Source organism: Zymoseptoria tritici, chromosome 5 (genome assembly GCF_000219625.1).
Source record: "Zymoseptoria tritici IPO323 chromosome 5, whole genome shotgun sequence".
NCBI classification, from domain to species: Eukaryota; Fungi; Ascomycota; class Dothideomycetes; order Mycosphaerellales; family Mycosphaerellaceae; genus Zymoseptoria; species Zymoseptoria tritici.
Genome location: NC_018214.1, coordinates 2,259,397 through 2,285,444, shown reverse-complemented (window position 1 = coordinate 2,285,444; position 26,048 = coordinate 2,259,397). Strand labels below are relative to the sequence as shown.

At 53.7% G+C, this 26,048-nt stretch overlaps 9 protein-coding genes across 9 annotated transcripts; 3 read left to right on the top strand and 6 right to left on the bottom strand.

Annotated features, from left to right (window-relative positions):
* Positions 1–1,012: 1,012 nt before the first annotated feature.
* On the bottom strand, positions 1,013–2,912 carry MYCGRDRAFT_42793 (putative multicopper oxidase, type 1; the record flags this gene model as incomplete). Its single annotated transcript, XM_003852288.1, has 3 exons — positions 1,013–1,160; positions 1,216–2,303; positions 2,412–2,912. The coding sequence occupies 3 exons, from the start codon at positions 2,910–2,912 to the stop codon at positions 1,013–1,015; spliced, it is 1,737 nt and encodes a 578-aa protein (XP_003852336.1).
* A 1,280-nt stretch (positions 2,913–4,192) lies between these two features.
* On the top strand, positions 4,193–6,374 carry MYCGRDRAFT_42222 (uncharacterized protein; the record flags this gene model as incomplete). The annotated part of the gene is made up of 6 exons (XM_003852431.1): positions 4,193–4,729; positions 4,784–5,201; positions 5,249–5,340; positions 5,399–5,869; positions 5,922–6,208; positions 6,263–6,374. The coding sequence occupies 6 exons, from the start codon at positions 4,193–4,195 to the stop codon at positions 6,372–6,374; spliced, it is 1,917 nt and encodes a 638-aa protein (XP_003852479.1).
* Positions 6,375–9,750: 3,376 nt separating this feature from the next.
* Positions 9,751–10,663, bottom strand: MYCGRDRAFT_104643 (uncharacterized protein; the record flags this gene model as incomplete). Its single annotated transcript, XM_003852287.1, has 4 exons — positions 9,751–9,827; positions 9,892–9,966; positions 10,034–10,190; positions 10,265–10,663. 2 exons carry the CDS (start codon positions 10,412–10,414, stop codon positions 10,083–10,085), a joined length of 258 nt encoding a protein of 85 aa, XP_003852335.1.
* Positions 10,664–11,061: 398 nt separating this feature from the next.
* On the bottom strand, positions 11,062–12,069 carry MYCGRDRAFT_42628 (uncharacterized protein; the record flags this gene model as incomplete). Its single annotated transcript, XM_003852286.1, has 2 exons — positions 11,062–11,860; positions 11,918–12,069. 2 exons carry the CDS (start codon positions 12,067–12,069, stop codon positions 11,062–11,064), a joined length of 951 nt encoding a protein of 316 aa, XP_003852334.1.
* A 914-nt stretch (positions 12,070–12,983) lies between these two features.
* MYCGRDRAFT_109644 (uncharacterized protein) lies at positions 12,984–16,754 on the top strand (the record flags this gene model as incomplete). The annotated part of the gene is made up of 1 exon (XM_003852432.1): positions 12,984–16,754. One exon carries the CDS (start codon positions 12,984–12,986, stop codon positions 16,752–16,754), a length of 3,771 nt encoding a protein of 1,256 aa, XP_003852480.1.
* Positions 16,755–17,193: 439 nt separating this feature from the next.
* Positions 17,194–17,996, bottom strand: MYCGRDRAFT_41547 (uncharacterized protein; the record flags this gene model as incomplete). Its single annotated transcript, XM_003852285.1, has 4 exons — positions 17,194–17,273; positions 17,406–17,558; positions 17,624–17,735; positions 17,835–17,996. 4 exons carry the CDS (start codon positions 17,994–17,996, stop codon positions 17,194–17,196), a joined length of 507 nt encoding a protein of 168 aa, XP_003852333.1.
* A 913-nt stretch (positions 17,997–18,909) lies between these two features.
* MYCGRDRAFT_42301 (uncharacterized protein) lies at positions 18,910–19,872 on the bottom strand (the record flags this gene model as incomplete). Its single annotated transcript, XM_003852284.1, has 1 exon — positions 18,910–19,872. The coding sequence occupies one exon, from the start codon at positions 19,870–19,872 to the stop codon at positions 18,910–18,912; it is 963 nt and encodes a 320-aa protein (XP_003852332.1).
* Positions 19,873–20,589: 717 nt separating this feature from the next.
* MYCGRDRAFT_93469 (uncharacterized protein) lies at positions 20,590–21,162 on the bottom strand (the record flags this gene model as incomplete). The annotated part of the gene is made up of 1 exon (XM_003852283.1): positions 20,590–21,162. One exon carries the CDS (start codon positions 21,160–21,162, stop codon positions 20,590–20,592), a length of 573 nt encoding a protein of 190 aa, XP_003852331.1.
* A 576-nt stretch (positions 21,163–21,738) lies between these two features.
* MYCGRDRAFT_100330 (uncharacterized protein) lies at positions 21,739–25,808 on the top strand (the record flags this gene model as incomplete). The annotated part of the gene is made up of 2 exons (XM_003852433.1): positions 21,739–25,594; positions 25,759–25,808. The coding sequence occupies 2 exons, from the start codon at positions 21,739–21,741 to the stop codon at positions 25,806–25,808; spliced, it is 3,906 nt and encodes a 1,301-aa protein (XP_003852481.1).
* Between the last annotated feature and the right edge of the window lie 240 nt (positions 25,809–26,048).

Genomic DNA, 26,048 nt, shown 5'->3' with positions numbered 1-26,048 from the left:
ATGCGAAGTTGTCTTTAATCTTGTTGTTTAAGTCGAAACCGGGCTTATAACTGTTAATTAAGTAGTGTAATGCAGGGGTAAACTTCAAGATTAAGAAAAACCATATATTTCTTAAGGTTATCGACCTAAAGACTATATAGACGCCGTGATTCCAAATACTCAAAAGGGGTTGGGGTCTTATCGCCAATATCCTATAATATCATATAGGACACTGACCACGTAATCAGGCTGTTGGAGTCAATATCCCTGGTCTTACCCTGTTTCATGAATCAACGCTAACAGATCGACAATTAGGTTCGTCAACCAGGCCCCCCGCCTCGTGAGTCGTCTCATGCGGATCTATCTCCCGTTCAGCTCTTTCTGCTGTGAATCTTGTGGGTGTTGGTGTTCCTTCGCATGTTCAGCCCTTTCTGCTCCGGGTTTTGTTGGTATTCCTGCCCCAAATGTTGTTGGTGGTGCTTCACAGAAAGCCCTGGAGCCCGCGCACCTACCCACATCGACGAGCTTTGCGATTAGCGTACTGAGAAAGGTGTATGCGGATCGCAGATCCACCATCTGGCAAGGTAGACATTGCATGGGAAGTTTGAGTTCGCCTTTGCAGGGAATATACGACCACTCGAAACCCAGGGTGCCGCACATGTCGACTCGTGTCCGGTCCTTTGTTGCTCGCATCTTGTGATGCGACTTCCTAGATGGTCAAATTACTTAGCAAAATACCTTCTCTTAGGTAGCAGCTACCCTGCGAGACGTACATTTAGCTTACATAGCAATTGTGGCATCGTTCGACAGGTGCTAACCCTCCTTCTGGCTTTGAAGTCTCATGGATCAGCATTGACATACAAACGCCGTGTCCTGAATGATACATCAGAAGCAGTAAGACCGCACATGTCCAAGTAATGTTCTCAAATAGTCGTCTACATGCTTGTTTCCCTGCAACCAAACAAACGTACAGCTTGGCTATGCCGTCAGGGATATGAGTAAAACCTCACGATATGCCGTGCCCTCTGACCGTTCAATCAAGCGGTCCGTACCTGTTCGATGGAACGAAGTCGGCGTGGACCAGATTCTTGACGTACTCTGGCAGAGGGGCCATAGCCTCGGCGCCCTCCATAAGTACGATTTGCTGGCCACCTGCAAAATGTGCGATCTTGTGACAATGTCTACAGGAAGGTCAGCGATTGGAAACTACGGGCACAATCCTCTTCAAGGACTTACAACATGGATAAAGCGGGGAAGTTGATGGTGTAGCGGATGACGGTCCAGGAGCCATGTTCCTTCGCTAGTCTGGCTCCGTCCCGCAGAGGTGGATCGATCATGTTGAAGTTCTGCGGTGAGTCCTTGATTGCTTCAGCGACGTTCTTCCATCTCCAGAAACCATCGCCACGTCCAATGATGAACGCTTTGTGGTTGTGTTTGTGGAACGGATGATCGCCGTATGCAGCATTCTCGTAAATTATGTCAACAACACTACCATTCTTGAGACCCCCGAAGGAGGTTGGACCCATAGACTGTTGGTTCCAGAGTATGGGAGGCATCTGCTGGCGGAAGCCTTGGTGTGGCTCACTCGCGAGCACCCAGGTAGAAGGTGCGGTCTGATTGACAACGAACTTGAATTCGTGGTCCGCAGTTGGTGGGGGAGATCGCGGAGGGAAAGCAGCGAGATCGTCGAGCTCGTCCATCATGCGACCGCCATTGATCGTGTTGCCGATAAGATTGATATGTGGCTTGCTATCGGGTACAAGCATAACTCCGTCCTGACGACGTTCATCGATGCCAGCATACCGAAGAATCGCAATGCCCTGGATAATATGCTCTTCGACGATTGAAGAAGCACGGATCGCGTATTCTCCGGCTGTCTGGTCCAGTGGAACAAGAACTGAGATCCTGTCACCCATGTTCAGGTTTATTGCTTGGACTTTCGTAGGCTTGACGAAATCACCGTCAGCTGCGACGATCCACATATCGTGCTCGTCGACCGACAATCTGAGCTCATGATGGGCGCCAGGATGGATGAAGTTGAGCAGCATCCATGTGTCTCCGTGATCAGCCTCAAAGACCTCCAGGTCGGTGTAAGTCGGTTCGCATTCTCGCTTGTTGGTAAATTGAGCTCCCACCATGGGAGGAAGGCAGCCGAGCGAGTCTCGCTTTCTCTCTGGATCAAACTGGTCCAGCTCGTCGCGAGAGACGCAGAATCGTCGACCTTTGCTGTTGAAGATGATTGATGATGCACAGGACGGTGTGACGCCCGCATCACGAAATAATGGAATAAGCACTTCCATGCCGTCGAAATTCCAATCAGAAACCTAGAACCAGAGAAAGTCAGCGAATGTTGTAGGCGATCCGGAATGAACAAAGATTCGGCGTCCGAGACAGTCTCGGACTACGGAAGTCTTCTGCACTTCATTTCTTACCATTACATGCTTTGGCTTCTTCTCAGCCGCAAGCATTGCCGCTCTCTCTTTCTTGTCATCGGAGATCAAATCGTATGGTCTTGGTCGAGATGCAGATGGACGAATCCAGATTGGTCCTCGTTGGCCATCGGCGAAAGCGGGTCCGAAATGTCCGTGATAGAAATATGAGCCAGTCTGGTTGTCGCTCACTTTGAATTCGTAGGTGTATGAATTCCGCGGTTCGAGCGGCCACTGCGTGACTCCTGGTACACCGTCATTCCAGTATTTGTCGCTCTGAAATATGCCGTGGAAGTGCATCGTCGCCTCGATGAACATGTTGTTCGTCACTCTCACACGGAGAGTGTCACCTTCATCGGCTTCAATAACTGGACCCGGCGATTGCCCATTGACCGTGAGGACCGCTCGTGGATTGCCGTCCATCTTGCTTCCGATCCAAGAAGCTTCTAAAGTCAGGTTGTATTCTCTGATCTCAGCTGCGAGTACCGCAGTACCAGTGAGCATGATGGCGAGAACGTTGAGCTTCATCGTGAAAGTTGTCCGATCAATGGTTGGTGCGTATGTGACTGCAAATGGAGACGATGCCACAGTCTCAAGAAGGCCCTGCCTAAGAAGTCAGGTAGTATGTCTGAATTGCGAAGAAGTGCAGTCGGTGAACGTCGTGAACGTTCTCTTGCACTGCGCAGCTGCTTCAAACACTAACCCCGCCTGTGCTGTCTCTGTGGGTGGCGGGATCCATCCATCGTGATGCGCAGGGAGCTTCATGCCGCGAGCCACCACAGTGCACCATCAACAGGGCGAAGCACTGTCGGCTGGCTCCGCGGGTTTCAGAGCTCGGGCATGTAACCCGGTACCGATGATGCACACTCGAACCACACGAGCAACAACCCAGTCGAGGTACGAGGCATGCTTGGAATGAGTGATTGCGTCGATCGACCGTCATGAGGCGGTCGGCGATTCTCTCGGAGCGCAACGATGCGATGCGATGAGGCTATAACACGAGGCTACCACAAGGTTTTGACAACCATGCTGTACACATCTAAGATTGTTGCACAGGTCCCCATGGACAAAGCAAGGTCAGTGTTAGTTTGATCCCAGGAGATCCGCTCAAAAGAGCCCCGGGCGATCCGCGGTTGATCTGCATTGAGCGAGGACCAGAACTCTACCTATGCAACCGGCATAGACCGCCTGATATGATGCGGGGAACGTTCTTCGCTCCGAATAAGCCCCGTGAACCTTATTCAGACTCCAGATGCTCCTTCTACATCCACCCGGAAACGTGTCTGTAACACTGTGTGGGATACTGCGGGAGGGGTTCATGCTTCGATGCTCACAACGCCTCGTACTGAGACAGACCATCGCCATCGAATGACTCAGGGACTCCTGACCGCCCTCAATTGTTTACGCCCCATGCTACACACTCGGAGCTTGCCATGACTAACTTCCGAGGTTTCGGCGCGATGTGACCTTGAATGTCGTGATTTCATTCGATGGTCTGCCAAAGCTGTGACCATGCATTCGCGATTTGATCCGACGGTCTGCAAAACCTGCAACCATGCGCAGGCGTCGCAGACGAGCTTCTCCGCCCGAGCTCGTTCCAGATCTCGATGGCCACGCATGAGCTTCCTGACCCAGGCATGTTTGAGTGGCAACGGCGGGGTGTGATCGTGGAGATCGGACATGCCAGTGGTCTTCACAGTCTTTCGTGCTGCTAAGAAACGCAAACTTGCTCACACGCAGATTTGCTCATTGAAATCGCACACAGCGAGATGTCTTTTGTCGATATGTTTCCCAACCAGAAGAAGGGCGAATATGCTCTCGTCGAGGAGAAGCCACCCGCCAGCGTCCACAAGAGAGGCTCCAAGTCCATCGTCACGGCGTTTGTCGTGTTCGCTGCCTGTGCTGTCTTGAGCATTGGATCCGGCTTCAGAAAGTGGTATCCAACCGACATTGCTACGGACTGGTCATTGAAGGCATCCAGACAGGGACAGCGAGTAGACTACAACCTGACTCTGTCTCAGTCCTGGCGTAATCCGGATGGCGGCCACTGGCGTCCACTTTTCGTTGGGAACTCGGAATCACCATTCGCAACAATCAATTGCCAAGAAGGTGACACACTGCACATCCATATCCAGAATGATCTTGGCTTCCCGACGCAATTGCATTGGGTCGGAGTGAACCACGGCTCCGCGACCTGGAATGATGGCAGTGCTGGCGTTACGGCCTACCCAATTCTCCCACGGGCAAATTGGACATCTGTGATTCGAACGGAAGGGCAGTGGGGCCTCAAATGGTACCTGGACCACGTTTCCACTCCGTCGGTAGGTCCACGAGGAACTGAGCGCCGATGGATCGATCGACTGACTTCCTCATAGGTCGACGGCAATTACGGTACGATCTGGATTCGACCAGCAGCAGACCGCATGCGGCCATACCATCTCATCTCGTCCTGCAAGCACGAGCAGCAAGCGATGCTGGATGCGGAAGAAAAGCCAGCACATGTCGTCATGTACAACTACCAGCATCGTGAGATGCCAGGTCTGCTGGCTCAGTTGCAAGGCGAAGGCTATGACCCGTATTGCTTCCAATCGGTCCTCATCAACGGCAAAGGACGTGTGCATTGTCGACCTGCAGAAGTGACCGCTCTGAATGGAAAATCCATCGACAGCCATGGTTGTGTGTACCAGCCCAGTGGAGCAATTGGTTATGGGCAGTGCGAGCCTAGCAACGGAGATTACGAGATCATCGAGACCGAGAACAGGAGGTGGATGATGATGAACTTCGTAAACCCAGGTCGGTGTTCCAGCTTCGTTGCGAGCGCTCCGCTGACTACTCGACAGGTCTCGAGCATCCGTGGCGGGTTTCGATCGATAACCACAAGATGTGGATTGTTGCCAACGACGGCGGTTTTGTGCAACCACAGGAAGTCGATGTACGCTCCGTCCATTTTCCGATGCCATGATCGGCGGACTCGCTGACCAGACATGCAGATCATCCAAGTCACCAATGCTGAGAGAGTGACCGTCATGGTCAAGCTGGACCAGGAAGCCGCAGACTACCCCATCCGCTTTCATGCCCTCAGCGACCTGCAGACCCTCCAAGGCTATGCCATCCTGCGGTATCCTCACCGGCGAATTGGGCAACGGCTGGGAGAGCCATACCCTGAGCCAAAGCAGGAGAACAGCATCATGGCTCTCAGCGGTTCGCCAATTGGGAAAGCCGTGCTCGAAGACAAATCCACGCTGCATCCGTATCCAGCACAGCAGCCGCCGGAGCATGCTGATATCACGCTGAGGTTCAAGGCCACGGGTGCTCCAGATCCATATAACCCGCACATCACGAACTGCTCCCTCAATGGCACTTCGTGGCAGATCTTCCGTGGATTGATGCATCCGATGTATCTGGACCCGAACCAAGCTCTGCCCGATGCTCCAGATCCAGCTGTGAGAAATTTGCCTCTGGTGAGTAGAGTGGGATACGCTCATGGGTAACACTGCTGACTGTAATGTACAGGGCTCGGTAGTTGACATTGTGCTGGAAAACGACCTTCCTGTCGCCCTTCCAATGTACAAGCACAACAAAGCTTTGTTCCTCCTCGGCAGCGGTGAGGGTAAATTCGGCGAGGCCGACGTTGCAGCCGCCACAAGTACAGGCTCAAAGTCTTTCAACTTGAAGAACCCGCCTCTCGGCTATGTTCATGAGCTTCCTGCGAGCGGATGGATGGCCTTGCGATGGAAGATCACCGAGCCGGCCGCGACGATGTTCCATGTGTTCCGCGTGAGGTACTTTGTGCTTGGAATGTAAGTGCTGTCAGAGTCATGATTGATTGTGATGAAAACTGACTCGCAATGTAGGCAAGTTCCCTTGTTCGAAGGTGACGACTACTTGCCGGAGGTCCCAGATCGTGTGAAGAATATGCCCCATGTGGAGCTTGATATCCCGGAGCATATGGGGATTTTTGATTAGCAGGTCAGAGCACTCGTAGAGTCGGAGCTCAACGGAAAGTCAGTAGCTGTGGTTGAGTGACGAGGCGTTTTGAAGGGCAACCGAAATCCTGACGATCATCGTCGTCGTTTATCTTTCTTACCACTGTCTCCACCAGATGTACCTATCTGTCCATTGACCACCATGGCTCACGGCGCACGACTCGTCCAACGCCGTCTCTTTCTTGCTTTTTAATGCCCACGGCCGTCCATCTTGATCTTACGGTGCTCTTCAGGATCACCAAGGTCGTGTGTACCATTGCGATGCTTCCGGCGCGTGTAGCAACAGCTCTTGATCGCTCTTCGCTCCTCGTCCCGCTTCGTCTCAATGGACCATCGCTGCACCACAGCACCGCCTCACGTGCCTGATCCTCAGCTTGTCCAGGCAGAATCCGACAATGTTGGTATAAGGTAGACGTCAGTGAGACGGAAATGAGAGGTGGAGTTTGTGTCCACTTCACCCGAACTTCACCCGGCGCTCCGCCTCCACGCCTTTCATGTTCCTATCACGAACAACTCACGTCGGGGCGAACAATATTTACTATCTGCCATCTTGTTCTGCTGGAACATGCCACGATATGCACTCTGACTGAACTTCGCTAAAGCTCGTGCATGTGGCGCCGTTCTCTATGTCGGAATTTCGAACAAGTGAGAATTGGCTCACACAACGCGATGTAGGTACATCTGCAGCTGCGGGCGGCGCAATGAAGGATGCAAGCCTCCAACTGCAGCCTCAGAGCGGCACAGCCTCAGCCTGATCGCACCTCAAGCCTTCATAATCGCCATTATTTCCAGGCTGCGCCTGCATTCTTCGTATGTGTATTCGTAACCCTCCCGTCGCTTTCGTCGACTGTCCCAACTGCACCGCCTGCTAGACGATCATGGACCAGACCAAGCAAGGACATTCCCATCCGGACGCTGGAGTGCTAGGCGGCCAAGATGCGTATCTGCCGCAAATGCTTGACCTGGACGAACTGGAGCTTACCCCCAATGAGCCATTCTTCGACTCGCAGATGTACGAAGAACTGATCCGCGAAAACGTCCTGCCTTATGTTAGCGACCAGATATCCGATCATGCCTGCGCTCCAGCGATTGTCTTACAGGCCGCCGATCTTCCGTTCGGATACGTGTCTGAAATCAGTCCGCCAACTTCAGTCCAGGGACCAGAACATTCAATCCCTCTCGTTCAAGCTACAGAACAATATTCATGGCTTTCGCCGACACCCTCAATGACCTCTTGTACCACCGCGAGGTCGGTGATGGATGCCCAGCACGGAGATGTCGAGATGTTCGCAAACATGGAATTTAGCTCAATGGACGACTCGGTGTTCGAGCCGCTCTCATATACCATGGAAGATATCAAGCCGACCTTGGTCCTGGACACCACATATCTTGGAGTCTCCAGATCGCGCTCGGTCAAGCGAGCTTCCGTCGAAGTCGATCGACCCGAGTGCCTGGAACCACCTTCACTGTCAAGGAAGCGATCAAGAAGCGTCGAAGGCGGATATCCATGTTCATTGCCTACCTGCAGTCGAGTCTTCAATCGAGCCTGCGATGAGCACAAACACTTCAAGAACAAACACTCGTCTGCGAGTGACAAACCCTACGGCTGTCCGCACTCACCTTGCCGGAAACGCTTCGCTTACCCGAAGGATGTCAAGAGGCATGTTCGGCAGATGCATACCAATGTCATCGTCAGTCCAGTGACACCAGTGACGCCGCAATCCGCGGTTGAAAAGATGTCGGAACAGAATGATCAACAAGTCTACCACTTTGGGCAGGCATCTCAATTCGCACAACAGTCACGACCGCAACCTCCGAAGCCCCGACGTCGCACTCTCTCCACTTCACTCAAAACCGTCGTCTCCATGCTCTCCAGCCTCAAACTTTGGCAGAACCCCGTCGAGGAGGAAGAAGAAGAAGAACAAACGAACGTTGAAAAGTTCATCCTCGTCACTCAAGATCACCACTCCTACCACAAAGTCTACCTCGCTGGCGTTGACAGCGCAGAGCGCTTACTCGAAGAGATCGCCGCCGTACTCGGCAACAGTCTACATCACCCACACGGTGCTCTTGTACGATATTGTCTGGGCAAGGGCAGACTCGGAAAGAATCTTGCGGGCAAGCAGCTCATGGCTGCAGTGTCCAAAGCGACGAGTGTGGGCAAGAATCTGGAGTTGTTCTTCTCGCCGATACATCAGGTGGGAGGTTCAGGACGGTGAAGCCGGCGGAAGTCGATGCAGGTTGGCTGAACCATGGCAGGAGATGACGGAGAGATCTTCGACGAGATCTAGCAAGCTGTGCGTAAAGATCGCGCGAATTGAGCACAGAGCATTTTTTACCCTTTCCCCTCTTCTTCTTGTTTTGCTTTTCGCCTTGGATGCCGTAAATATGTGCATGGCGTCTGGCTTTCCACAAAACCAAGCTAAAGGCCCATTTCCCTTCCACCGCTCTTCTCCAAGCTGTTGAAATCCTCGCGCATTCCACCCCGTCTCGGAGCCGTACCTTGGCCCATGACACCAGTTTCCCCGAACCGCTCTGGTAGTGGACGATGGAGCCATAATGAGGGATCGTCAGATCACACCAAGAACGCGAGAAGATCACGATCGCTATCCAAGTATTGGTATTCATCGTTCAAACGACCATCAAACGATCACGGTCCATGATCCTCACGCCACGCCCCGCCAATACTGGTTCCGGAAAACAGAAATGGCCGCCTCCGCCACACTCGCCTTCCTGCGAGATTGCAAACGTCTAACATCAGCAAGAACTTCGTCAAGAGAAGGCACTGCATGCTGCTTTCTGGAGATGGAGGACACGTACATTGCAAGAGTAATTCCGCACAGTCAGCTCAGCGGCTTTGCACCGATATGGTTGGTCTGGAGAGCACCGGCGTAAGAACTCGGCTGTGTGGCATTCGCGTGAGCAAGGGCGAAGGAGAGACTTGAGAAGAGGGGAAAGGGTACGTGCTTGGCATTCTCCGAGAGCTGTCGCTGCGAGGCCGATGAGGGGCAGAAAGATTTGGAAGACGTTCATGGTTGTTGTGTCGCTGGTTATCCTGGCCGCGGAGGACGTTCGTTCCTGGTTTCATTCAAGAAAGGTAGATGAGAAGAGAAGAGGGGCGTCGACAGATGTCATGGGAAGAGTCTCCTACGTACACACAGGCATATGACCTTGTTCTGAAGATGACATTCAATGAAGTTGACCACCTGGCGAAAGCTTCGGCATTTTGAACGTTCAAGGACCAACGGGAGACAAAATGCCCCTGGCGTCCTTTGTCAAGCAGACTCGAGCTCAACAGGGCAGGAGAATACAACATCACCAGTCCCCACCACCTCATCCGCTCCACGTATCAGTGGCAGTACGCGTAGCCCTGCATTCCGGGTCGCATATCTGGATCGCAAATGTCATTTTGACCACCACAAGGCTGCATGTCCTGCAAGGTAAAAAGAACGTCAGGAGATGGTCATCAAAAGAAACTTGCTTCCGGCAAAACGTACGTTGCAAACGTATTTGCCGCAGTTGCTCGCTTGGCAGTTGTTGGGGTTGCCCGGGCCGCCGTAGTAGCAGCTCGCCTGTCAGGAGGTTGATGTGAGCAGAGGAGAGACGGAGTAGAGGAGAGCTCGCGAAGAGGTGGCGTACGCAGCAAGGAGTATCGGCGCACATCCCCATGGTCCTAACGACAGCCATGCTAAGAAGCACGGAGAGGTGGAAGATCTTCATTGTCGTTGGTTGATGGTTGATTGATGTTTACTTTCTGGCCTGATCGATGGTTGTCGGTCGAGAAGGCCGTGACTTTCTGCTTTTCGTTGGCGTCAGCAAGTATATACCTTACAGCATGTGTTGGGCGCACGGGCCTGCCGCCCGCAATACCTTCCGCCAGGATCCGCAGCGCGGTCGTATTGACGATGTCTCGGAGTCGGATTCAGCGATGTCAAGTTCTGAAAGTACTTCGTACAGCGTGACTGGAGTGAACACCCCTTGTCGAGCCAGGTAGATTGCACCAATAGGTATTGTATACATACTCTTACCTCACCTTGTACACAGGGGCCTAGGCGTTCTCTCCGATGCGTTCAACGCTGTAAGCACTCACTTCTCGGTCTAGTGATGGGGGCTGTGCATCTCACCCTGCGCCTCCGAAAACTTAGCTATAGATACTCGGTATCGACAGTCCGGTCCACAGAGCCTGTGAGACTGTCCGGCGTATCGAAAATGTCCACATTCTTGATTGAAGCCTCCTCCGCGCTGCCAGAATGGTTTCCGAGGCCGTTGCGTGCCACTTGGAGACATCGGTGTCTCGTTCAAGGTACAGTGGACCCTTCCCGTGCGCAGGGTACAGGCTGTAGAATGAACGTATCACGCAAGGTTTCCTTGAGCACCAACCTGGAGTGTGACGTTCGCATCGTTGTCACTCGTCCTGTCGTGTGAGTCGTCTTTGCAACAGTCCATGTCGCCGTACACATCGATGTGCATGACGCCCAGCGCGCCTGCCATGCTCCCATCTCTTGCCACACAAGACGCCGCGTTGGACTCCACCATTGGACACAAAGTCCGTGACCGGCATCCTCGATACGGGTCATATCCGTGGAGTACCGATGCTGCTCCCAATCATGACCCTTCGCCATGCCTCGCGGCTTGGCTGTTGTCACCTCTTTATCTGCATCTTCCTCTCACGCCTTTGCCGGCGTCGGCGCCATGCCCGGTCCCACACCTCTCAACAGCACAATGGTATTTCCCGTCCCTACACTCTGTCCCAGCTTCTCGCCAAATTCCAGTAGCCTCCCGCCCTCCACGTGAAATACCCTCAATTTATCCTCCTCGCTCTCACTTCGATTGTTCACATTTGCGACTTGCAAACTCTTTGCTGCCGCATCCAGGACTCTCCCTACACTCCACTCTTTGCTGTAGTAGAAGTTTCCCTTCGGGATCTTGGCTGTGATGGTATCCGAGCTCGCTTCCACGTATAAGTATACCCGTTTATCCACCGGAATTTTGTCATCGCCTTTCGCCGTCTTCTTCAGTGTTGCTGTCGCAGCTAGTGATGCTGCAGCGGTTTGTTTCGCTCGACTCTGTGGTATCTCCGGCTTAGGCATCGCCGCCTTCTTCGCGGCTCCCCATGCTCGCAATTTACTCAACGCCGCCAGACCCTTCTCTTTCTGCGTCGGCTGTCCATCCGGTCGACTCCCCAACGGTATCAAATTCGCGCAGTCGTGGTCGTAGGTGAAGCGGTGCTTGAGACAGTACTCTCGTCTGCATTTGTCGCAGTGGACGCCGGTCACGAGAGGGGTATTGATGAGAGTTTTGCAGCTGGGCGAGGAGCATTGTTGTTCATGCGTGAGGATGGAGGGTTTCGGAGTGAAGGGTAGGCTCGAGCGAGGACCTTGATTTGCGAGGGCTCGTCGTTTGGCCCATTCGCCAGCGTGGGAGCAGGAGTGGGCGGTTTCAGTGCGGTGGTCGGAGCAGAATTTTCTGGAGGGTGGTGGTCAGTGTGAGTGGAAGGGAGATTGATATGGGACACTCACACACCCTTTACAGCTTTCACATCGAAAAGGTAAGAAGTCGAGCGTCCGGCAATAGTCCATTTGGCAGTGAGCGCCTATTGCTTCCACGTCGCCGGTATCCATTCTTCGGGAACTGTCGTCGGAGGTAAGATCTGGTGTTCGTGATGAGGCCGCCATGGTGGGAGTATGCAGAGTCTGATATATGCCCAAGAGGAAGGCGAAAAGTGGTTGTGGCTGATTGCATGAGGTGTTGCTGTTCAGCCTGGGAATTGTTAAGCAGCGGAGAAGATTCGAGGCGCCGAAACGGAAGTCGCCTGAAGTGATAAGACAAATGAAAGACAGTACCTTGCTTCTCACTCTTTCCTACACGGCTGGGTCTGCTATCATCGTCTATCCATGCCTATAGACAACACCCACTGCCAACAACAGAAATCAAAGTCCGTGTCCTGCCATCATTCACTCTCCACCCAGAGTCCTCCAAGTGATGACGCTTCACTTGGATGGACGTCGAGTGAGGCTGCGGGTCGGCACGTCGACGCACAGATCTTTGAGCTCGACTAGCTCGACAACAGCGATCTCCTATTGGCCAATAGCACGCATACCGAGACATTCGACGCGGGGTACGTTATCGATACAGGCGGTAGGTACCTTAGCGCGGGATTGGAGGGACAGCTCGACGACCGACGGCATGCCGAACGCCGACCTCGAGCTGCTATCACGTCTTCCTTCCTCTCCCTCTCCCTCTCCCCAACACACACACACATCAACATCCACACGTCCAGCCATCCTGAGCTGTTGACCGTGTCCGCTGTGTCTTATCCTTGAGACGGCATATTCTATCATTGTTTGCTCTACGATTGCATCAACAGTCGATGGTCGTCACCAGACCCAGCAGCACTCGTCACCGCTGCCATTAGCCCGCGAGGTCACACTGTCACGTCACCCAGTCATACCACCATACCAGACAATTCTACCCAACACACATACGCCCTTCCAGGCACCACACATACTCCAACGTCACCATGTTGACCCAACACCTCCACAAGAGCCTCCTCCCGGCGAGACATCACTCATTGTCCTCGACCGCGGCCATGCGGACGAGATTATCGACTAACACCATCTCCACCCGCGCCCATTCACCCAGCACTCACTCGACTCGTAGCCTGTGGAGTTGGGGACGTTCGTTCGACTATTCCTCTCGCCTCGATCCGGCATTCCACCGCTGTGTCCGCCACCGCACCCTCAAGACTCGGGCAAAGCTTCTCGACAAAGTGCGACGCCGTAGCAGTTGGGAAGGCGGTGCCGCTCGCCATCGAATCATCTCCCCGAAGCAGCTTCGCCTGTTCACCCATGTCGGACAATTCTTCAAGAACCAGAGCGAATTTGCCAGTCGAGGCCGATTTGAGCTGTCCAAGCATGAACAGGAGTGGGATCAACGCATGGAGGCGATGAAGAAGCTGGCTGCGACTCCGTACGGGAACTTGTTTGGCAAGGGCCTGGAGCCGTTCTGGCCATGGTCGCGCGACAATACTGGTGATTATGAACCACGTCACGTCGTTGTTGATATCATATCGGCTAACATTCTTGCAGACTCTCACACCACCAGCCAGACTCCGCCAGTGCCTGCCAACACCGCCCGTCACGCCACTCGTCGCCAGTCGAAGGATGCCACCGAGGATGCGGATGCCCAAAATGGGCAGCAAACTAACTACGGCTATTCCACGTACGATCCGATCACTAACCGTATGGTTCCTTCAGATTCTCAGCGTGATGCGTCTCGCAAAGCGATCCACGTTCCCACCGCGTCGACCACCGACACCAAGAAGACCGCCGTCTACTTCCCTTCTCTCCTCAACACATCATTCCAGAGGAACGTCAAGACATCCACACTGACCAAAGCGACACCGAGGTCGGAGAATGACCTCGACAAGCTCACGGCAGAGGATGTTCGCGCCAACATGGGTAGACGTGTGCAAGATCGTGCACTGTTCAGCACCAAGTCTTCCTCATCAGCTCCTCCGTCGAATGAACCTCTTTCATCCGCTCCCCCAGCCTCCGCACCACCTTCGTCATCTCCTCCTTCGGGGAAGCCACCCATGTGGTTTTTCCCGTCGAAGCCGCAACCTCAAAAGAACAAGCAAGCCTTGCAACCAGCCGTGCAGCGTATGCCAACCAAGGAGCGTCGGTCAATTCCATTTGACCCCGACGATTCTGCAGCCCACGAATCTACTGGTGACAGTGTTGAGCCATCGAGAGTCCCGCCAAATTGGCATCAACAGCAAGACATCCTGCAGCAGCAGAGACTGGCCCGCACACGTGGCACGCCTCCCAAGCCCGAGGAGACCATCGTATCAAAAGCCGAATATGAGAAACTTCTGAAAGAGAATCAAGCACTGAAGGAAGAACTGGCAAGCGACAGCAAGAACATCAAATATGTGCAGAAGATCAAGGACATGAAGAAGGTGGTGGACGAGGCATACAAGCAGAGCAGTGTCAACGCTGGAATGCACGTCGACTACATCAATGAATTACGACTTGAGCTTGACAATGCTCAGAAGAAGAACAGTTCCAAGGTTCGAGATTTGAAGGATGAGCTCAACCAAGCATACAAGCAAAGCAGCGTACACGCAGACATGCATCTGGAGCGCATTCGCGACCTGGAGCATGAACTCGCCGAAGCCAAATCCGCGCTTGCCGACAAAACCCAGCCTGCCGAGTTCACTCAAGCTGAGGGTGACTTCGATGCCGCTAACGTCGGCAAGTACGCCAAGGACTCCCGATGGTATAAGAGACCATCGTCTGGCCCTGCCGTCACCACGAAGGACGTCGGTCTGGACAAGTATCTCAAAGAACACGAGAAGAAGGTCGGCGACAAGTGGCAGTTCAAGGCGGAGGATACCGACAAGCTGCTCGCTGAGCAAGCCGCACGCGACAAGGAGATCAAGGACTGGGAGGCAGGAAAGCGTCTCAGTGATGAGGATCTCGCACGTCTGGCCGAGCATGAGAAGAAGGTTGGCAACAAGTGGAAGTTCACTCCGAAGGACACCGAGAGCCTGCTACAAGACATGAAGCGTCAGGACAGGATGGTCGCTGTAGGTGAGGCTCAGAGGAAGGCCAAGAAGCTTCGCGGAGAGCGAGCCATGCGCGAAGTCGCCGAGGATGAGAAGTGCTGGAAGGAGTACGATCTGGCCCACCCCGGACAGCACAAGTTCGATAAGTCCAAGACCGAAACCCTCCTGCAAGATATCAAGCGCCAGAATGAAATGGTCGCTGCAGGCGAGATTCAGAGGAAGTCTGAGCAATTCCGCCAAGAGCAAGCTACGCGAGAAGTCGCCGAAGACGAGAAGTGCTGGAACGAGTTTGATCTTGCCCACCCTGACCAGCATAAATTCGACAAGTCAAAGACTGAGAGTCTCCTTCAAGACATGAAGCGTCAAGATCAGATTGTCGCTAGATCTGAAGCTCAGAAGAAGGCCGAGAAGCTTCGTGCCGAGCAAGCTGTTCGTGAAGTCGCAGAGGACGCGAAATGCTGGGAGGAATACGACCAGGCGCATCCGGACAAGTACAAATTCGACAAGTCCCAAACCGACAGCCTTGTGAAGGAAATCAAGCAGCAAGATAAGCTCGCGAATGAGCATCAAATGAAGACCAATGCACAGAAGATGCGAGAGCAAGCAGCGATTGCCGAGGTCGAGCAGACCAAGAAGTATCTCGCTGAATACGACCAGGCTCACCCCAACAAATACAAATTCGACAAATCGCAGACTGAAGAGTTGATCAAGGAGATCAAACAGCAAGACAAAATGATCGCGGCGAACGAGGCGAGAATCAAGGCAGAGAAGTTGGCAGATGAGCGGGCCGCAGCAGCTCGTGCGGTGACGGAACTGAAGCTCAAGGAGTACGACGACGCTCATCCCAACCAGCACGTCTTTGACAAGGCCGAGACGGATGCCCTCGTCAAAGAGATCAAGGAATCGGACAAGATCATTGCAGCCAATGAGGCTAGGATCGCGAACATGCAGGCTGCTGCCGATAAGGACGCTGCTGAGATCGCAATGACGGAGAAAGCTCTTCAGGAGTACGACGATGCGCATCCGAGCAAGCCATTCGACCCTGCCGAGACGGACAAGCTCTTGGACGAGATCAAGAACCAGGATCGGATTGCTGCGAAGAATGTCGCCAACCTCCCTGACAGCTCCCCAGCCAAGGACAACTCATCTCAGTGGGAGCAGCCACCGGTGTACAAGATCCTGGCATACGACTCCGGCAACGATCTCTTCTCTACGGCTACCACATCTTCCAATGTCACCGGCCACGAATCTGCCATCTCCATTCCGGATGCCCTCGCTCAGCTGTACCAACCTGCGCGATTCGTCCCTCACTTTGCCGAGCTTCAACAGAGTGGGTACCAAGTGATCTACGGCAGCAAGGACTTGCTGGTCTTCAAGAAGCTGAAGGAGACTCCCGACGTGGGAGGCGAGGCGACTCTTGGTCATGCCGACACCCAGGCCGAGCCCGTCACCAATCTCGTCGAGCCGATGAACCACACGGTCAACCCGGAGACCAAGAATCGCGACAGCATCTACTACGACAACGCCAATGACATCGAGATCAAGCACTACCCTCGCGTCCGCCGCGAGGAGCGCGTGTTCTCTGGCCGTAAGAAGGCACGCCGCGATTCCGTCAACGAGGACAATCTTCGCCGCAAATACGGTTGGGGCAGTCGTATCCGCTGGGCTTTGGCGGTGGGCCTCGGCGGGAGCGCGGTCGCTTATGGCGTTGGTGCTGCTGTCGAGCGCAAGGAGTTGAGGGAGAAGGAGCGTTGGGAGCAGATCATGAAGGCGAACCAGCGCCGCTGGTGAATGCTGTGGTGAATGCTGACTGAGAGAGATGGACTTATGAGATGATGAGAGGCACGACGGCCATGTCTTCACGAAGGAGTTTACGCGATGAATGGACTTTCGCTGGGGTTTTTGATGGGATTCTTTTTTTGCTATGCATAGCGAGCTCTGCGGAGTCTGACGCTGAAGTCACGGGGTGCACTCGGGCAATGGAGCGATGGAGTATCATGGTCGCTACGCGAGATGGAGAGAGCTGATAGCCACCATCGTTTGAGTTTTTATGGAGTTTTGATGCCATGCACGCGTGTAACAAGGAAGACAGAGAGACAACGCTCAGAGAATGAGAGACCAGTCGTTCCGCTCCAGTTGATTGAACTCATTCGCTTCTGTCTCGAGTCGTCGTTTGTGATGTTCCGCTCGAAATGTTGAAGTCCATTGGAGTTCTGCGTGCGGTGATCATTCAAGACCTCTTCGCTTTGCCGTTCGACGGGGTGAGAATCTTGCTCAAGCGGAAGAACATGTCTACGCCCATGATCATCGCTGTTGGAATACATGTCACGTCAGCACACATACCATACACTTCACTTTCAAGAACCACGTTGCCCACCACCGCCGAATTCGGAACTGGAGAGGGAGATGGTTTTGCAATGAAGGGCGACCAGAAAGACTTACACAACACCAAATACGGCCCATACAACGTCATCAAGTCGAATTTCTTGTCGTAGGGAAAATCTTCCCAGCTCAAGGTGTCGGCTATGCAGGTTGCGGTTGTGAGGCTGACTTCGAGGGCGAAGATGAAGAGATGGAGAGGGACGAGGGGGTCATCTGTGGAATGAAACAATGTCAGTTGTGGTGCTGGGTGTGGAAAGCCAGGTCGGACACGCCCGTACCGCGAAGGATGGCGGGAATCGCCCAGATCGTGAAGGGGAGGTGATAGATGACCTCGATGTAGGTGTAGAACATGAACCAGGCTGTTGGGGCGGTGAAGTAGCGGTCGTCGTACTGTTGGCCCCGCGGACATCGTTAGCGATTATGGAGTTCACACAAACCCACGCGGTACTGAGGAGGAGGAAGCGGAGTGAGCTTTTCGAGCAAACGTACGGTTTTGATGTAATAGGCCCGCAGGTCGAGCAACGCTTTTGGCGTCCAGGCGGGAGGGTAGAGGGGTACCATGTCGACGCAGAGGATGTTGATGAGGTGGATGGTGATGAAAGCGAGGTAGAGAGTGTCGAGTTTGCGGTGGAGGAGGGGGGTGGGAGGCATGGTTGCGGGTTTTTCGTGGTAGAATGAATGTGAGCTGGTTGGGGGCGTCGACCGCGGTTTGTTCTTGTTTCGATGTGTTGAGAGAGACGAGAGGTGAGAGGACTTGGAGGTTGAAGATGACGTTAAAAGGACGAGTGTTGATAACCGGGGGCTAGCGCTTATATGTCACTCGCAGAGTCATGTATCCGGACAGGGACATGGAGCGGAGGGCCCGGATTGCAGGGATAGAGAGCTGTGATTGTTGGGGCGGAGAGCGGGCTCGGAAGTCTGGAGAGGAATCTTTTGTAAACACTGCTAATCTGCTTTCGCTGTTGTGCCTGTTGTACAAATCGTGCCTTGGTCAAAATGCTTGGATGCTGGTCCGGCTCGATAAGCATTGAGATCTGCTTCCGCGAGAGCATGAATCTGGAAGTAATTGCCAAGCAGTTCGCACTCTTCGTCCATCACATTTGCGACCTCACATGATTGAAGCATGAAGGGCAGGTATGGCACTCCAAGTTCCAGTTAACTTGCTCCGGGTCCTTTGCAGCGCTTGCTACTTGACTTTACTTCATCGTTGACACTTCAAGATGCTTTCCTAGGAGCGCACAGATAGAAGTAGACCGCAGTCCCTACTCCTCCACACTTGACAGTGGACTGCAAAAGTGCATTGCCGCGCACGTACACCACGATTGTGTACGATCCTCCTGCAGACGCCGGAACATGCTCTTTAATCTAGCCCTCGACGGGGCTCCCAGAGGCCGGGGGCACGACGAAGAAGCACTTTGAAGAACATAGGTGCTGTCGATGTTAGCACTCGTGTCAGGGGGCAGGATGGACTGGCGAAAAGCACTTACCAATGGCCGTTGCCATTCCCTTTGTGGCCGTTGTACGGTATGCCCTTGTTGAATTGCGTCTTCAATCATTGCGGATTTCATGCAAGTGTGCGTGCTTTGCGCTTTCGATCTCGACCAATTTCCTCGAGCGCACCGATCATCAATAGTGGCAGAACATCATCCCCTAGTATACGCTCGCTGCTTCTCAAGAAGCGCTGCGTAAATGCTGTCCACAGGGAAAGGTCCAGCTCAGTCTCTCCACATGGTCGTGGGAAGTAAGGATCGTTGCGGAAGAAGGCGGAAGCAGCCTGTGCGATGCCGCTTGAATCCATGCTGATGTCTTTTACGCAATCGAAGTCAAGTAGCCACAATGTGTGCTCGCCCAGTGCTTCGGAGTTCCAGGTACCCGAGCTGACGTGTGCGCCTTTGGGAGCGAGTACAAACTCTACGTCGTTCGCGTCGACCTTGGCCTCCCAGAACATGAATGCGAGCGCGTCCGCCATGGCACACGCATAATCGACAGCTGGGAGCTTGAGATTCTCCATTTGATCAATCGTCAGGGCCTTGTTCCTGAGCGTAAAGAAGGGACTCGGGCGTGAGTCGCGAGCTCGTCGTCCCAGGTAAGGCCGCACCATACAATCTTCATCTTTGCGGCTGTTGATGACCACATCCTTGATCTTGTCCGGGCAGAATAACTCGATGATCTTCATCCGTACAGGGCCCTCGAAAGGTGGTATTCGCTCACTGATGAGCGTATTACACGCTTCCAAATCACTGGGGAATCTGCCTCTGCGAGTAGCCCACCATTGAGCGTCTTCCTTGAGCACAAGCTGATGATATCTCGGAATGTTGAGATTCGTAAGCTCGAGGCTGGTCCGACACTCGTTGAAACTACGCTCAGTGCGTTGGGGCATTACGGAGTCTTTGATCACTGATCGGCTGTGTTCGCCATCACCTCCGGCATGTTGACGTTTCAGTGCGCAGGCTTCACCGGGCACATCCGCGGCCCAGACGCTGCCGCACTGTCCTTTGCCTATCTCGCGATAGGCAGATGAACTCATACTCGTTTCGAGTCTTCTCCGAGTTGTGTAGCTTGTTGCGTTGAATATGAAGGTGGGAAGCAGCGCTGTGTCGGGTGTTCGAAAAAGGTGTGTGTGTTGTTAGTCGGTCCAGAAAAAGAAAAACCGCACAGAATCTGAAAAACGACTTATCCTCTTGTGTCTGCCATTTTTTGGGCACGAATCTCGAGGAGGTATGGGCGATCCACACGTGAAGCCGTGGGACGCATTTTGTGCCATGGAAGGCCGCAAAGCTTCGTGAGCTTCACCATCCGCCGAACCAAAGTCGTGTACAAGTCAGCCATGGTTCACATCTCGCGCAATCCTGGGGGCCATGCTGGATTGAGAGAACCATGGTAGTAGGTAGTCGTAGCAGATTGTACGCGTAGAAAGTTCCTCCAATATTGTTCTCCCCCTAGACACTTCGGAGGCCGTGCAGGCCAGCTAGCAGACGTACTGAGTGGGCATACAAGAAACTTAGCAAGACATGCTGGAATAGCTGTACAGGTATTCTGTTCGTTACAACTAGCAGCTATACTGAACAGTCGTGTATATATTCGATATTGTGATAGTTACTTTGTACGCACAAGAGTTGTTTTATCTTTCGAGCCGTTGCTGTTGGCCTCTTCTCTCAGTTCATCTATCGACCTTCTAATCTATCGTGGTCATTCATACAGTGGTCCTTTATCCCCCACGATTGGGACAGACTCGCCAATGCTATCATGACTCTCCATTGATCACCTGCTTCACGAGTCTGGCGACCACCGCACGATCCACTGGCTTGCCTTCTAAGCTTCCTCCCGGTCCCAGCAACGTCTTCAGAACCACTCCCATGTTCGGCTTATCCCCTTCGGCACCGTCGACAACGCCGCGAATCGCTGCTTTGGTATCGTCTTCAGACAAGGTTTCCACGCTGCCTGCGTACTCTTCCATCACAGCCGCCTGTTGCTCCTCCTTTTCTACCAGATCTTCCCGCCCTGCAGCCTTGAACTCATCCCCAGCATTCTTCGCCGCCGCGGCACGCTTCCGTAGTAATGACAGCAGTTGCATGTCTGACTTGATGGGGTTGGGACTCTTTGCTGAGTTTGTCACTTCAGCGAGAATGGTTCTTAGGACATTGAGACGGTTCGTGTCCTTTGCTTTCATTGCGGTCTTGAGGTCTCCCTTGAGCTTGAGGAGGAGAGGTGGAGCGGGCGGTATTGGAGTTGCGTATGTTCGACATCGTGGGCAGACATAGCTTGTACGGACCGCCAGTCGCGAGCGTAGCAGTGACCGTGTTGCGTTGAGAGACATCTTCTATGATGTGTTGTTGGATGAGATGTCAATGGAACGTCTGCTTGCTTTGTGCCGCCGGAGCTTGAATTCAAGCTTCCTGGCACCTTTGGTCGTCCGTAGTCTCGCGTCCGCGCCTTGCGAGCATTAAACTTTGGAGCTTCTGAACGCAACACCAACATTGTCAATTGCATAGAAAGAGCTGGGAGTTATTGTTGTCGCAGCATTGGCCGAGATCCAGACAGCACATCGACCTCCAGACTGCGTGAGACACCTATATCCACACGCGCAACGATCTCACGTCTACGAACTACTTCACCTACCGCGACCTTCACGCGCAATTCGTTGGAGCAGCACCACGATCTGGAGACCGAACACCATCCACGAGGAATGCGCTGTTGGCTCGGCATCGACAATTCTCTCTCCCTATAGAGGCAGTCTCCCTGGACACTCGCTGGCGACGACAAGATGGCAACAGTTGCAGGCCCACAAACGCCTCAGCGCCCTTTGCCAGGCGCATTCATGAACACACCACAACAACCACCGCCGCAAGGATCCACAATCTTTTACAACCATGCGGCCACATTACGCCAAAATATGCAGCAGTCTGTCGTCGAGGCTCAGAACACCGCTGCCGCCGCCGCACATACGACTGCGCCGGTAGAGCGGGCAGCGCGTACGATCAACGAGACACTCGCAAGTGAAGAGCGCTTTCCAGAGCTGGAATCATATGTGCTACAAGGCACAAGTGGAGGATATGAGCTGCCAACAGGGCCGGCGTGGCTGCCATTCCAGAAGTTGAAGATGCACGACCTCCCGCCGAGACTTCTGGAGCAGGCGAACCACGCGGGAATGGGAATGCAAATGGGCATATTTCCAGCACTGGCACACGCGTGGGTTGCGCTCGACAATTGCTTGTACCTTTGGGACTATTCTATAACCAACCCGGAGATCATTGGCTTTGAGGAGAGCACACAGCCCATTACTGCTGTCAAGCTGGTTGCGCCCAAGCCAGGCGTGTTCATTGAAGACATCAAACACATGATTGTCATCTGCACGTCCGATACCATGACTTTGTTGGGCGTGGCAACTCAGTCGACATCAACAGGCGCGCCGACCATCGCTTTGTACAACACGAAGATGTCCATTCCTATTCGAGGAATAAACGTCAGCCTCATCGAATACTCACGCAATACTGGACGAATTTTCTTTTGCGGGTCAATCACCGACGACATCTACGAATTCCATTACCAGCAAGACGAGGGCTGGTTTTCAGGAAGATGCAACCGCCTCTGTCATACCAGAACGTCTTCAAATTTTGTCGCGGAAAAAATCACCAGTTTCGGGGATATGTTCGCCTCATCAGGACCAAAGAATTCTTGGAGGCAGCTTGTCATCGATGACACCCGGAATTTGATGTACACATTGAGCACAACGAGCGAGATCAAGGTGTGGCTCATCAAGGATCGCATAGAAGGTGGCCTTCTTCGACCCATGCAGTCACTCCTCCAGAACACTGGTCACTTCAACAGTCGTATGGAGCTACTTGTCGGTCGAGAGGTGTCGCTCGCTTCGATCAGTGTAGTCACCGCTGTTGAGGCGTCCAAGATTGGATTGGTGGCTACGACAAGTACAGGCTGCAGGCTGTATCTTTCCCTAACACGTGGCTATGGAAATCAAGCAGACGCGCAGAACCCACCTTCGAGCATGCAAGTCTTGCACATTCGCTTTCCGCCGTCAAACCCGAACGCACCTCCGCCGCAACCACAGCAAGGGCAGACCGCACTTACAACATACAATCAGAATCCCTCGAGCGGGCAAGGCGACAGCCAATCGAGGTACCTGACGCCCACAACAATGTCCTACCGCTTTGCACCTGGCTATTGGATGGCATTTCAGCCTCATCCGAATGACCCGTCAAAAGACAGAGTCTTCTGTGCTGCGCCTGACTCCGCCCGATTGAAGAATCCGCAAGATCCTCACCAACTCAAGGACAGATATGGAGAGTACGGCCAGTGGATCGATCTGCCAGCCAACGTGCAACAGGTCATGAGCATGACCGACACGTTTGGAGCCACCAACGCGCCGGCCGGATTCGGCAACGAGCTGGCCGTTCAGTACGATGTCAAATCATCTGAATTCGCTATCGTGACATCCGCTGGCATACAAACATTCCGTCGAAGAAGACTGGTAGACATATTCGCGGCGATGCTGAAGTATGGATCGTCCGACGATGAAGGGAATGAAGGCGACATCAAGCGATTCGTGCGGACCTACGGGCGAGGAGAGACCGCCGCAACAGCTCTCGCAGTGGCATGTGGTCAGGGTATGGACGTCGCGGACAGTAGAATTGCCAACGTCACAGACCCTGATGTCATTGAGAAAGCGAGGAGAGCATTCATCGAGCATGGAGGCAAGGCCGACTACAGCGCCAACGATGTCGTTGACCAAGGGCAAGCTCCTATCGATAGCGTGCGTCCGAGTCCGCGGCACGAAGGCATGGCGCTGTACATCTCTCGTCTGGTCCGCTCGATCTGGAGAGCGACAATCATCAAGGAAGTGCTCGTACCTGGAGCCGGCGCTAAGCTCGAGCCTACAATTGCCCTGACGAAGCTTCGTTCGATCCAGCGAGATCTCACATCCTTGAACGAATTTCTGGAACGAAATCGCAGCTTCATCGAAGGCTTGGCTGGTCCCGACGCGCTGAGCCGCGTCAACTCCCGGCAGGAAGAGATTGCACTTCAGGGCGAGCACCGTGCTATGAACAGCCTATTACAGCTCATCAGCAGCATTAGCGAGGGCATCAGCTTTGTCCTTGTGCTTTTCGACGAGCGCATCGAGGAGATCCTTGCTCTGCTGCCCGATCAAAGCAAGCAGGACGCGAGACAGCTTACATTCGAGCGTCTCTTCGTTTCGCCCATAGGCCGCGAGCTTGCCAAGGATCTGGTCAAGGCCATTGTCAATCGCAACATTGCAAATGGTAGCAACGTCGACAGCGTCGCCGAAGCTCTTCGCCGACGATGTGGCAGCTTCTGCAGCGCAGACGATGTGGTTATCTTCAAAGCTCAAGAGCAAGTCAAGCGAGGTTCAGAAGCAGGCTCAACTGATGCTGGACGCCAGCTTTTGAACGAGAGTCACAGACTGTTCAAGAAGGTGGCAGGCAGTCTCAGCTACGAGCACCTCAAGTGGGCCGTTGAGCGTTACGTCGAGATGTCATTCTACGCTGGTGCAATCTCGTTGTGTTTGGACGTGGCTGCTGAGAAGGACAAGTCGCGAAGAGCGCATGCATGGTTGCGAGATGGCAAGCCGGAAGGAGACGAGAGAAAGGCAGACTTCGACGCCCGCGAACAGTGCTACAAGCTCGTCTTCATGACGATCGTGCATTTGGACGCATCCACTGCGAACAGTCCTGAGACCGTCGATGGCAGGCACACTCTCGCCGGTAAGCGACGAAGTGAAGCTTACGACATCGTCAACTGCTCCGACGACACCGTCTTCCTCACCTGCCTCTACGATTGGTACGTCGGCGAGCTTGCACAGCCAGACCGCCTGCTCGAGATTAATAATCCTTTCGTGGTCGAATACCTGCGCAAGCGCAGTCAGGACAGCAGAGGCCACGCCGACCTGCTATGGCGCTACTTTGCCCACCAGAACGACTACCTCCAATCCGCCTCTGTGCAGCTCGACATCGCCAGATCGCACTTCGACATCAGCCTGGAGGAGCGCATCGGCTACCTGTCTCGTGCACGCACAAACGCAAGCACCCGCCAGACAGCACTCACAGATGCCCGGCAGTCCAAGCAGAAGCTCCTCCGCGAAGTATCCGATCTCCTGGATATTGCCCAAATTCAGGATGAGATCCTCAGCCGCATCCGCGCCGATACACGCTTCACCAACGAGACCCGTCCAGCATTGGTCCAGGAGCTCGACAGCCAGATTCTCAGCGTCGAGATCTTGTTCAACAAATATGCTGATGGAGGTGGCTACCACGACTTGTGCATCTTGCTGTACATGGTCGCCGACCACCGCAATGCTGCCGACATCAAGGCATCCTGGGAACAGCTCATCACCGCCACCGATGCAGAGGCGCCTGCACTCCACGGTCGTCAACGCGCGCCTTGGGAAGCAGTTGGAGAAAAGGTACGAGAGATGGGTAGGCGCCTACAAACCGCACCATCAACCTTTCCGATCCCGATGCTTCTCCCTCTACTCGAAAAGTATGCCGATTCCTGCGGATCGATCAACAGACCTGGCGACTCCTGGGCAGTCGACGTCTTCCTCGACCTGGAGATTCCTCACGAGACAATCCTGCCCATCCTGGAGATGATCTACTTTGGCAACGAATATCCATTTGAAGGCCAGAAGCGCGGGCTGATTGCCGGCAAAATGGTGTACCTGATCGACTCATGGCTGAAGGCTAGCGAGCGGAATGGCGACAGGATACCATTCGGTAGTGAGGAGAATCTGCACATGGTGACGGATTGTTTGGCGACGTTGGTGAGGAGCGATCATCTGGACAATTATCGGAAACAACAGGCCGATATTCTGGCAGCGAGCATCCACTATGCTCGGCGATGAGCTGGTCGAGTTGGGATTGGAGAACAATGTAATGTGTAGCCTTGTTAGCGATGGCGTCGAGTGGGTGCACTCTTGGGCAGATTCAGTAGGACAAGAAGAGCTCGAATGTCAGCCATAGAATTGCTATTTCCGATTCCAGTACTGCATCCATAGAATCAGTGATTGGATCCTGACCTCGATTCGGCTCCTGTAAAGGCCGCTCGTCTGTACAAACATTAGTGTAGATTGGTCGTTATGTACACCATCTGTCAACTCTGAGCTGAGTATCAACGCCTCGCTTTGATCCTGTCTCAACACAGCACGACTGAAACGTGCCTCTCCATCCGAAC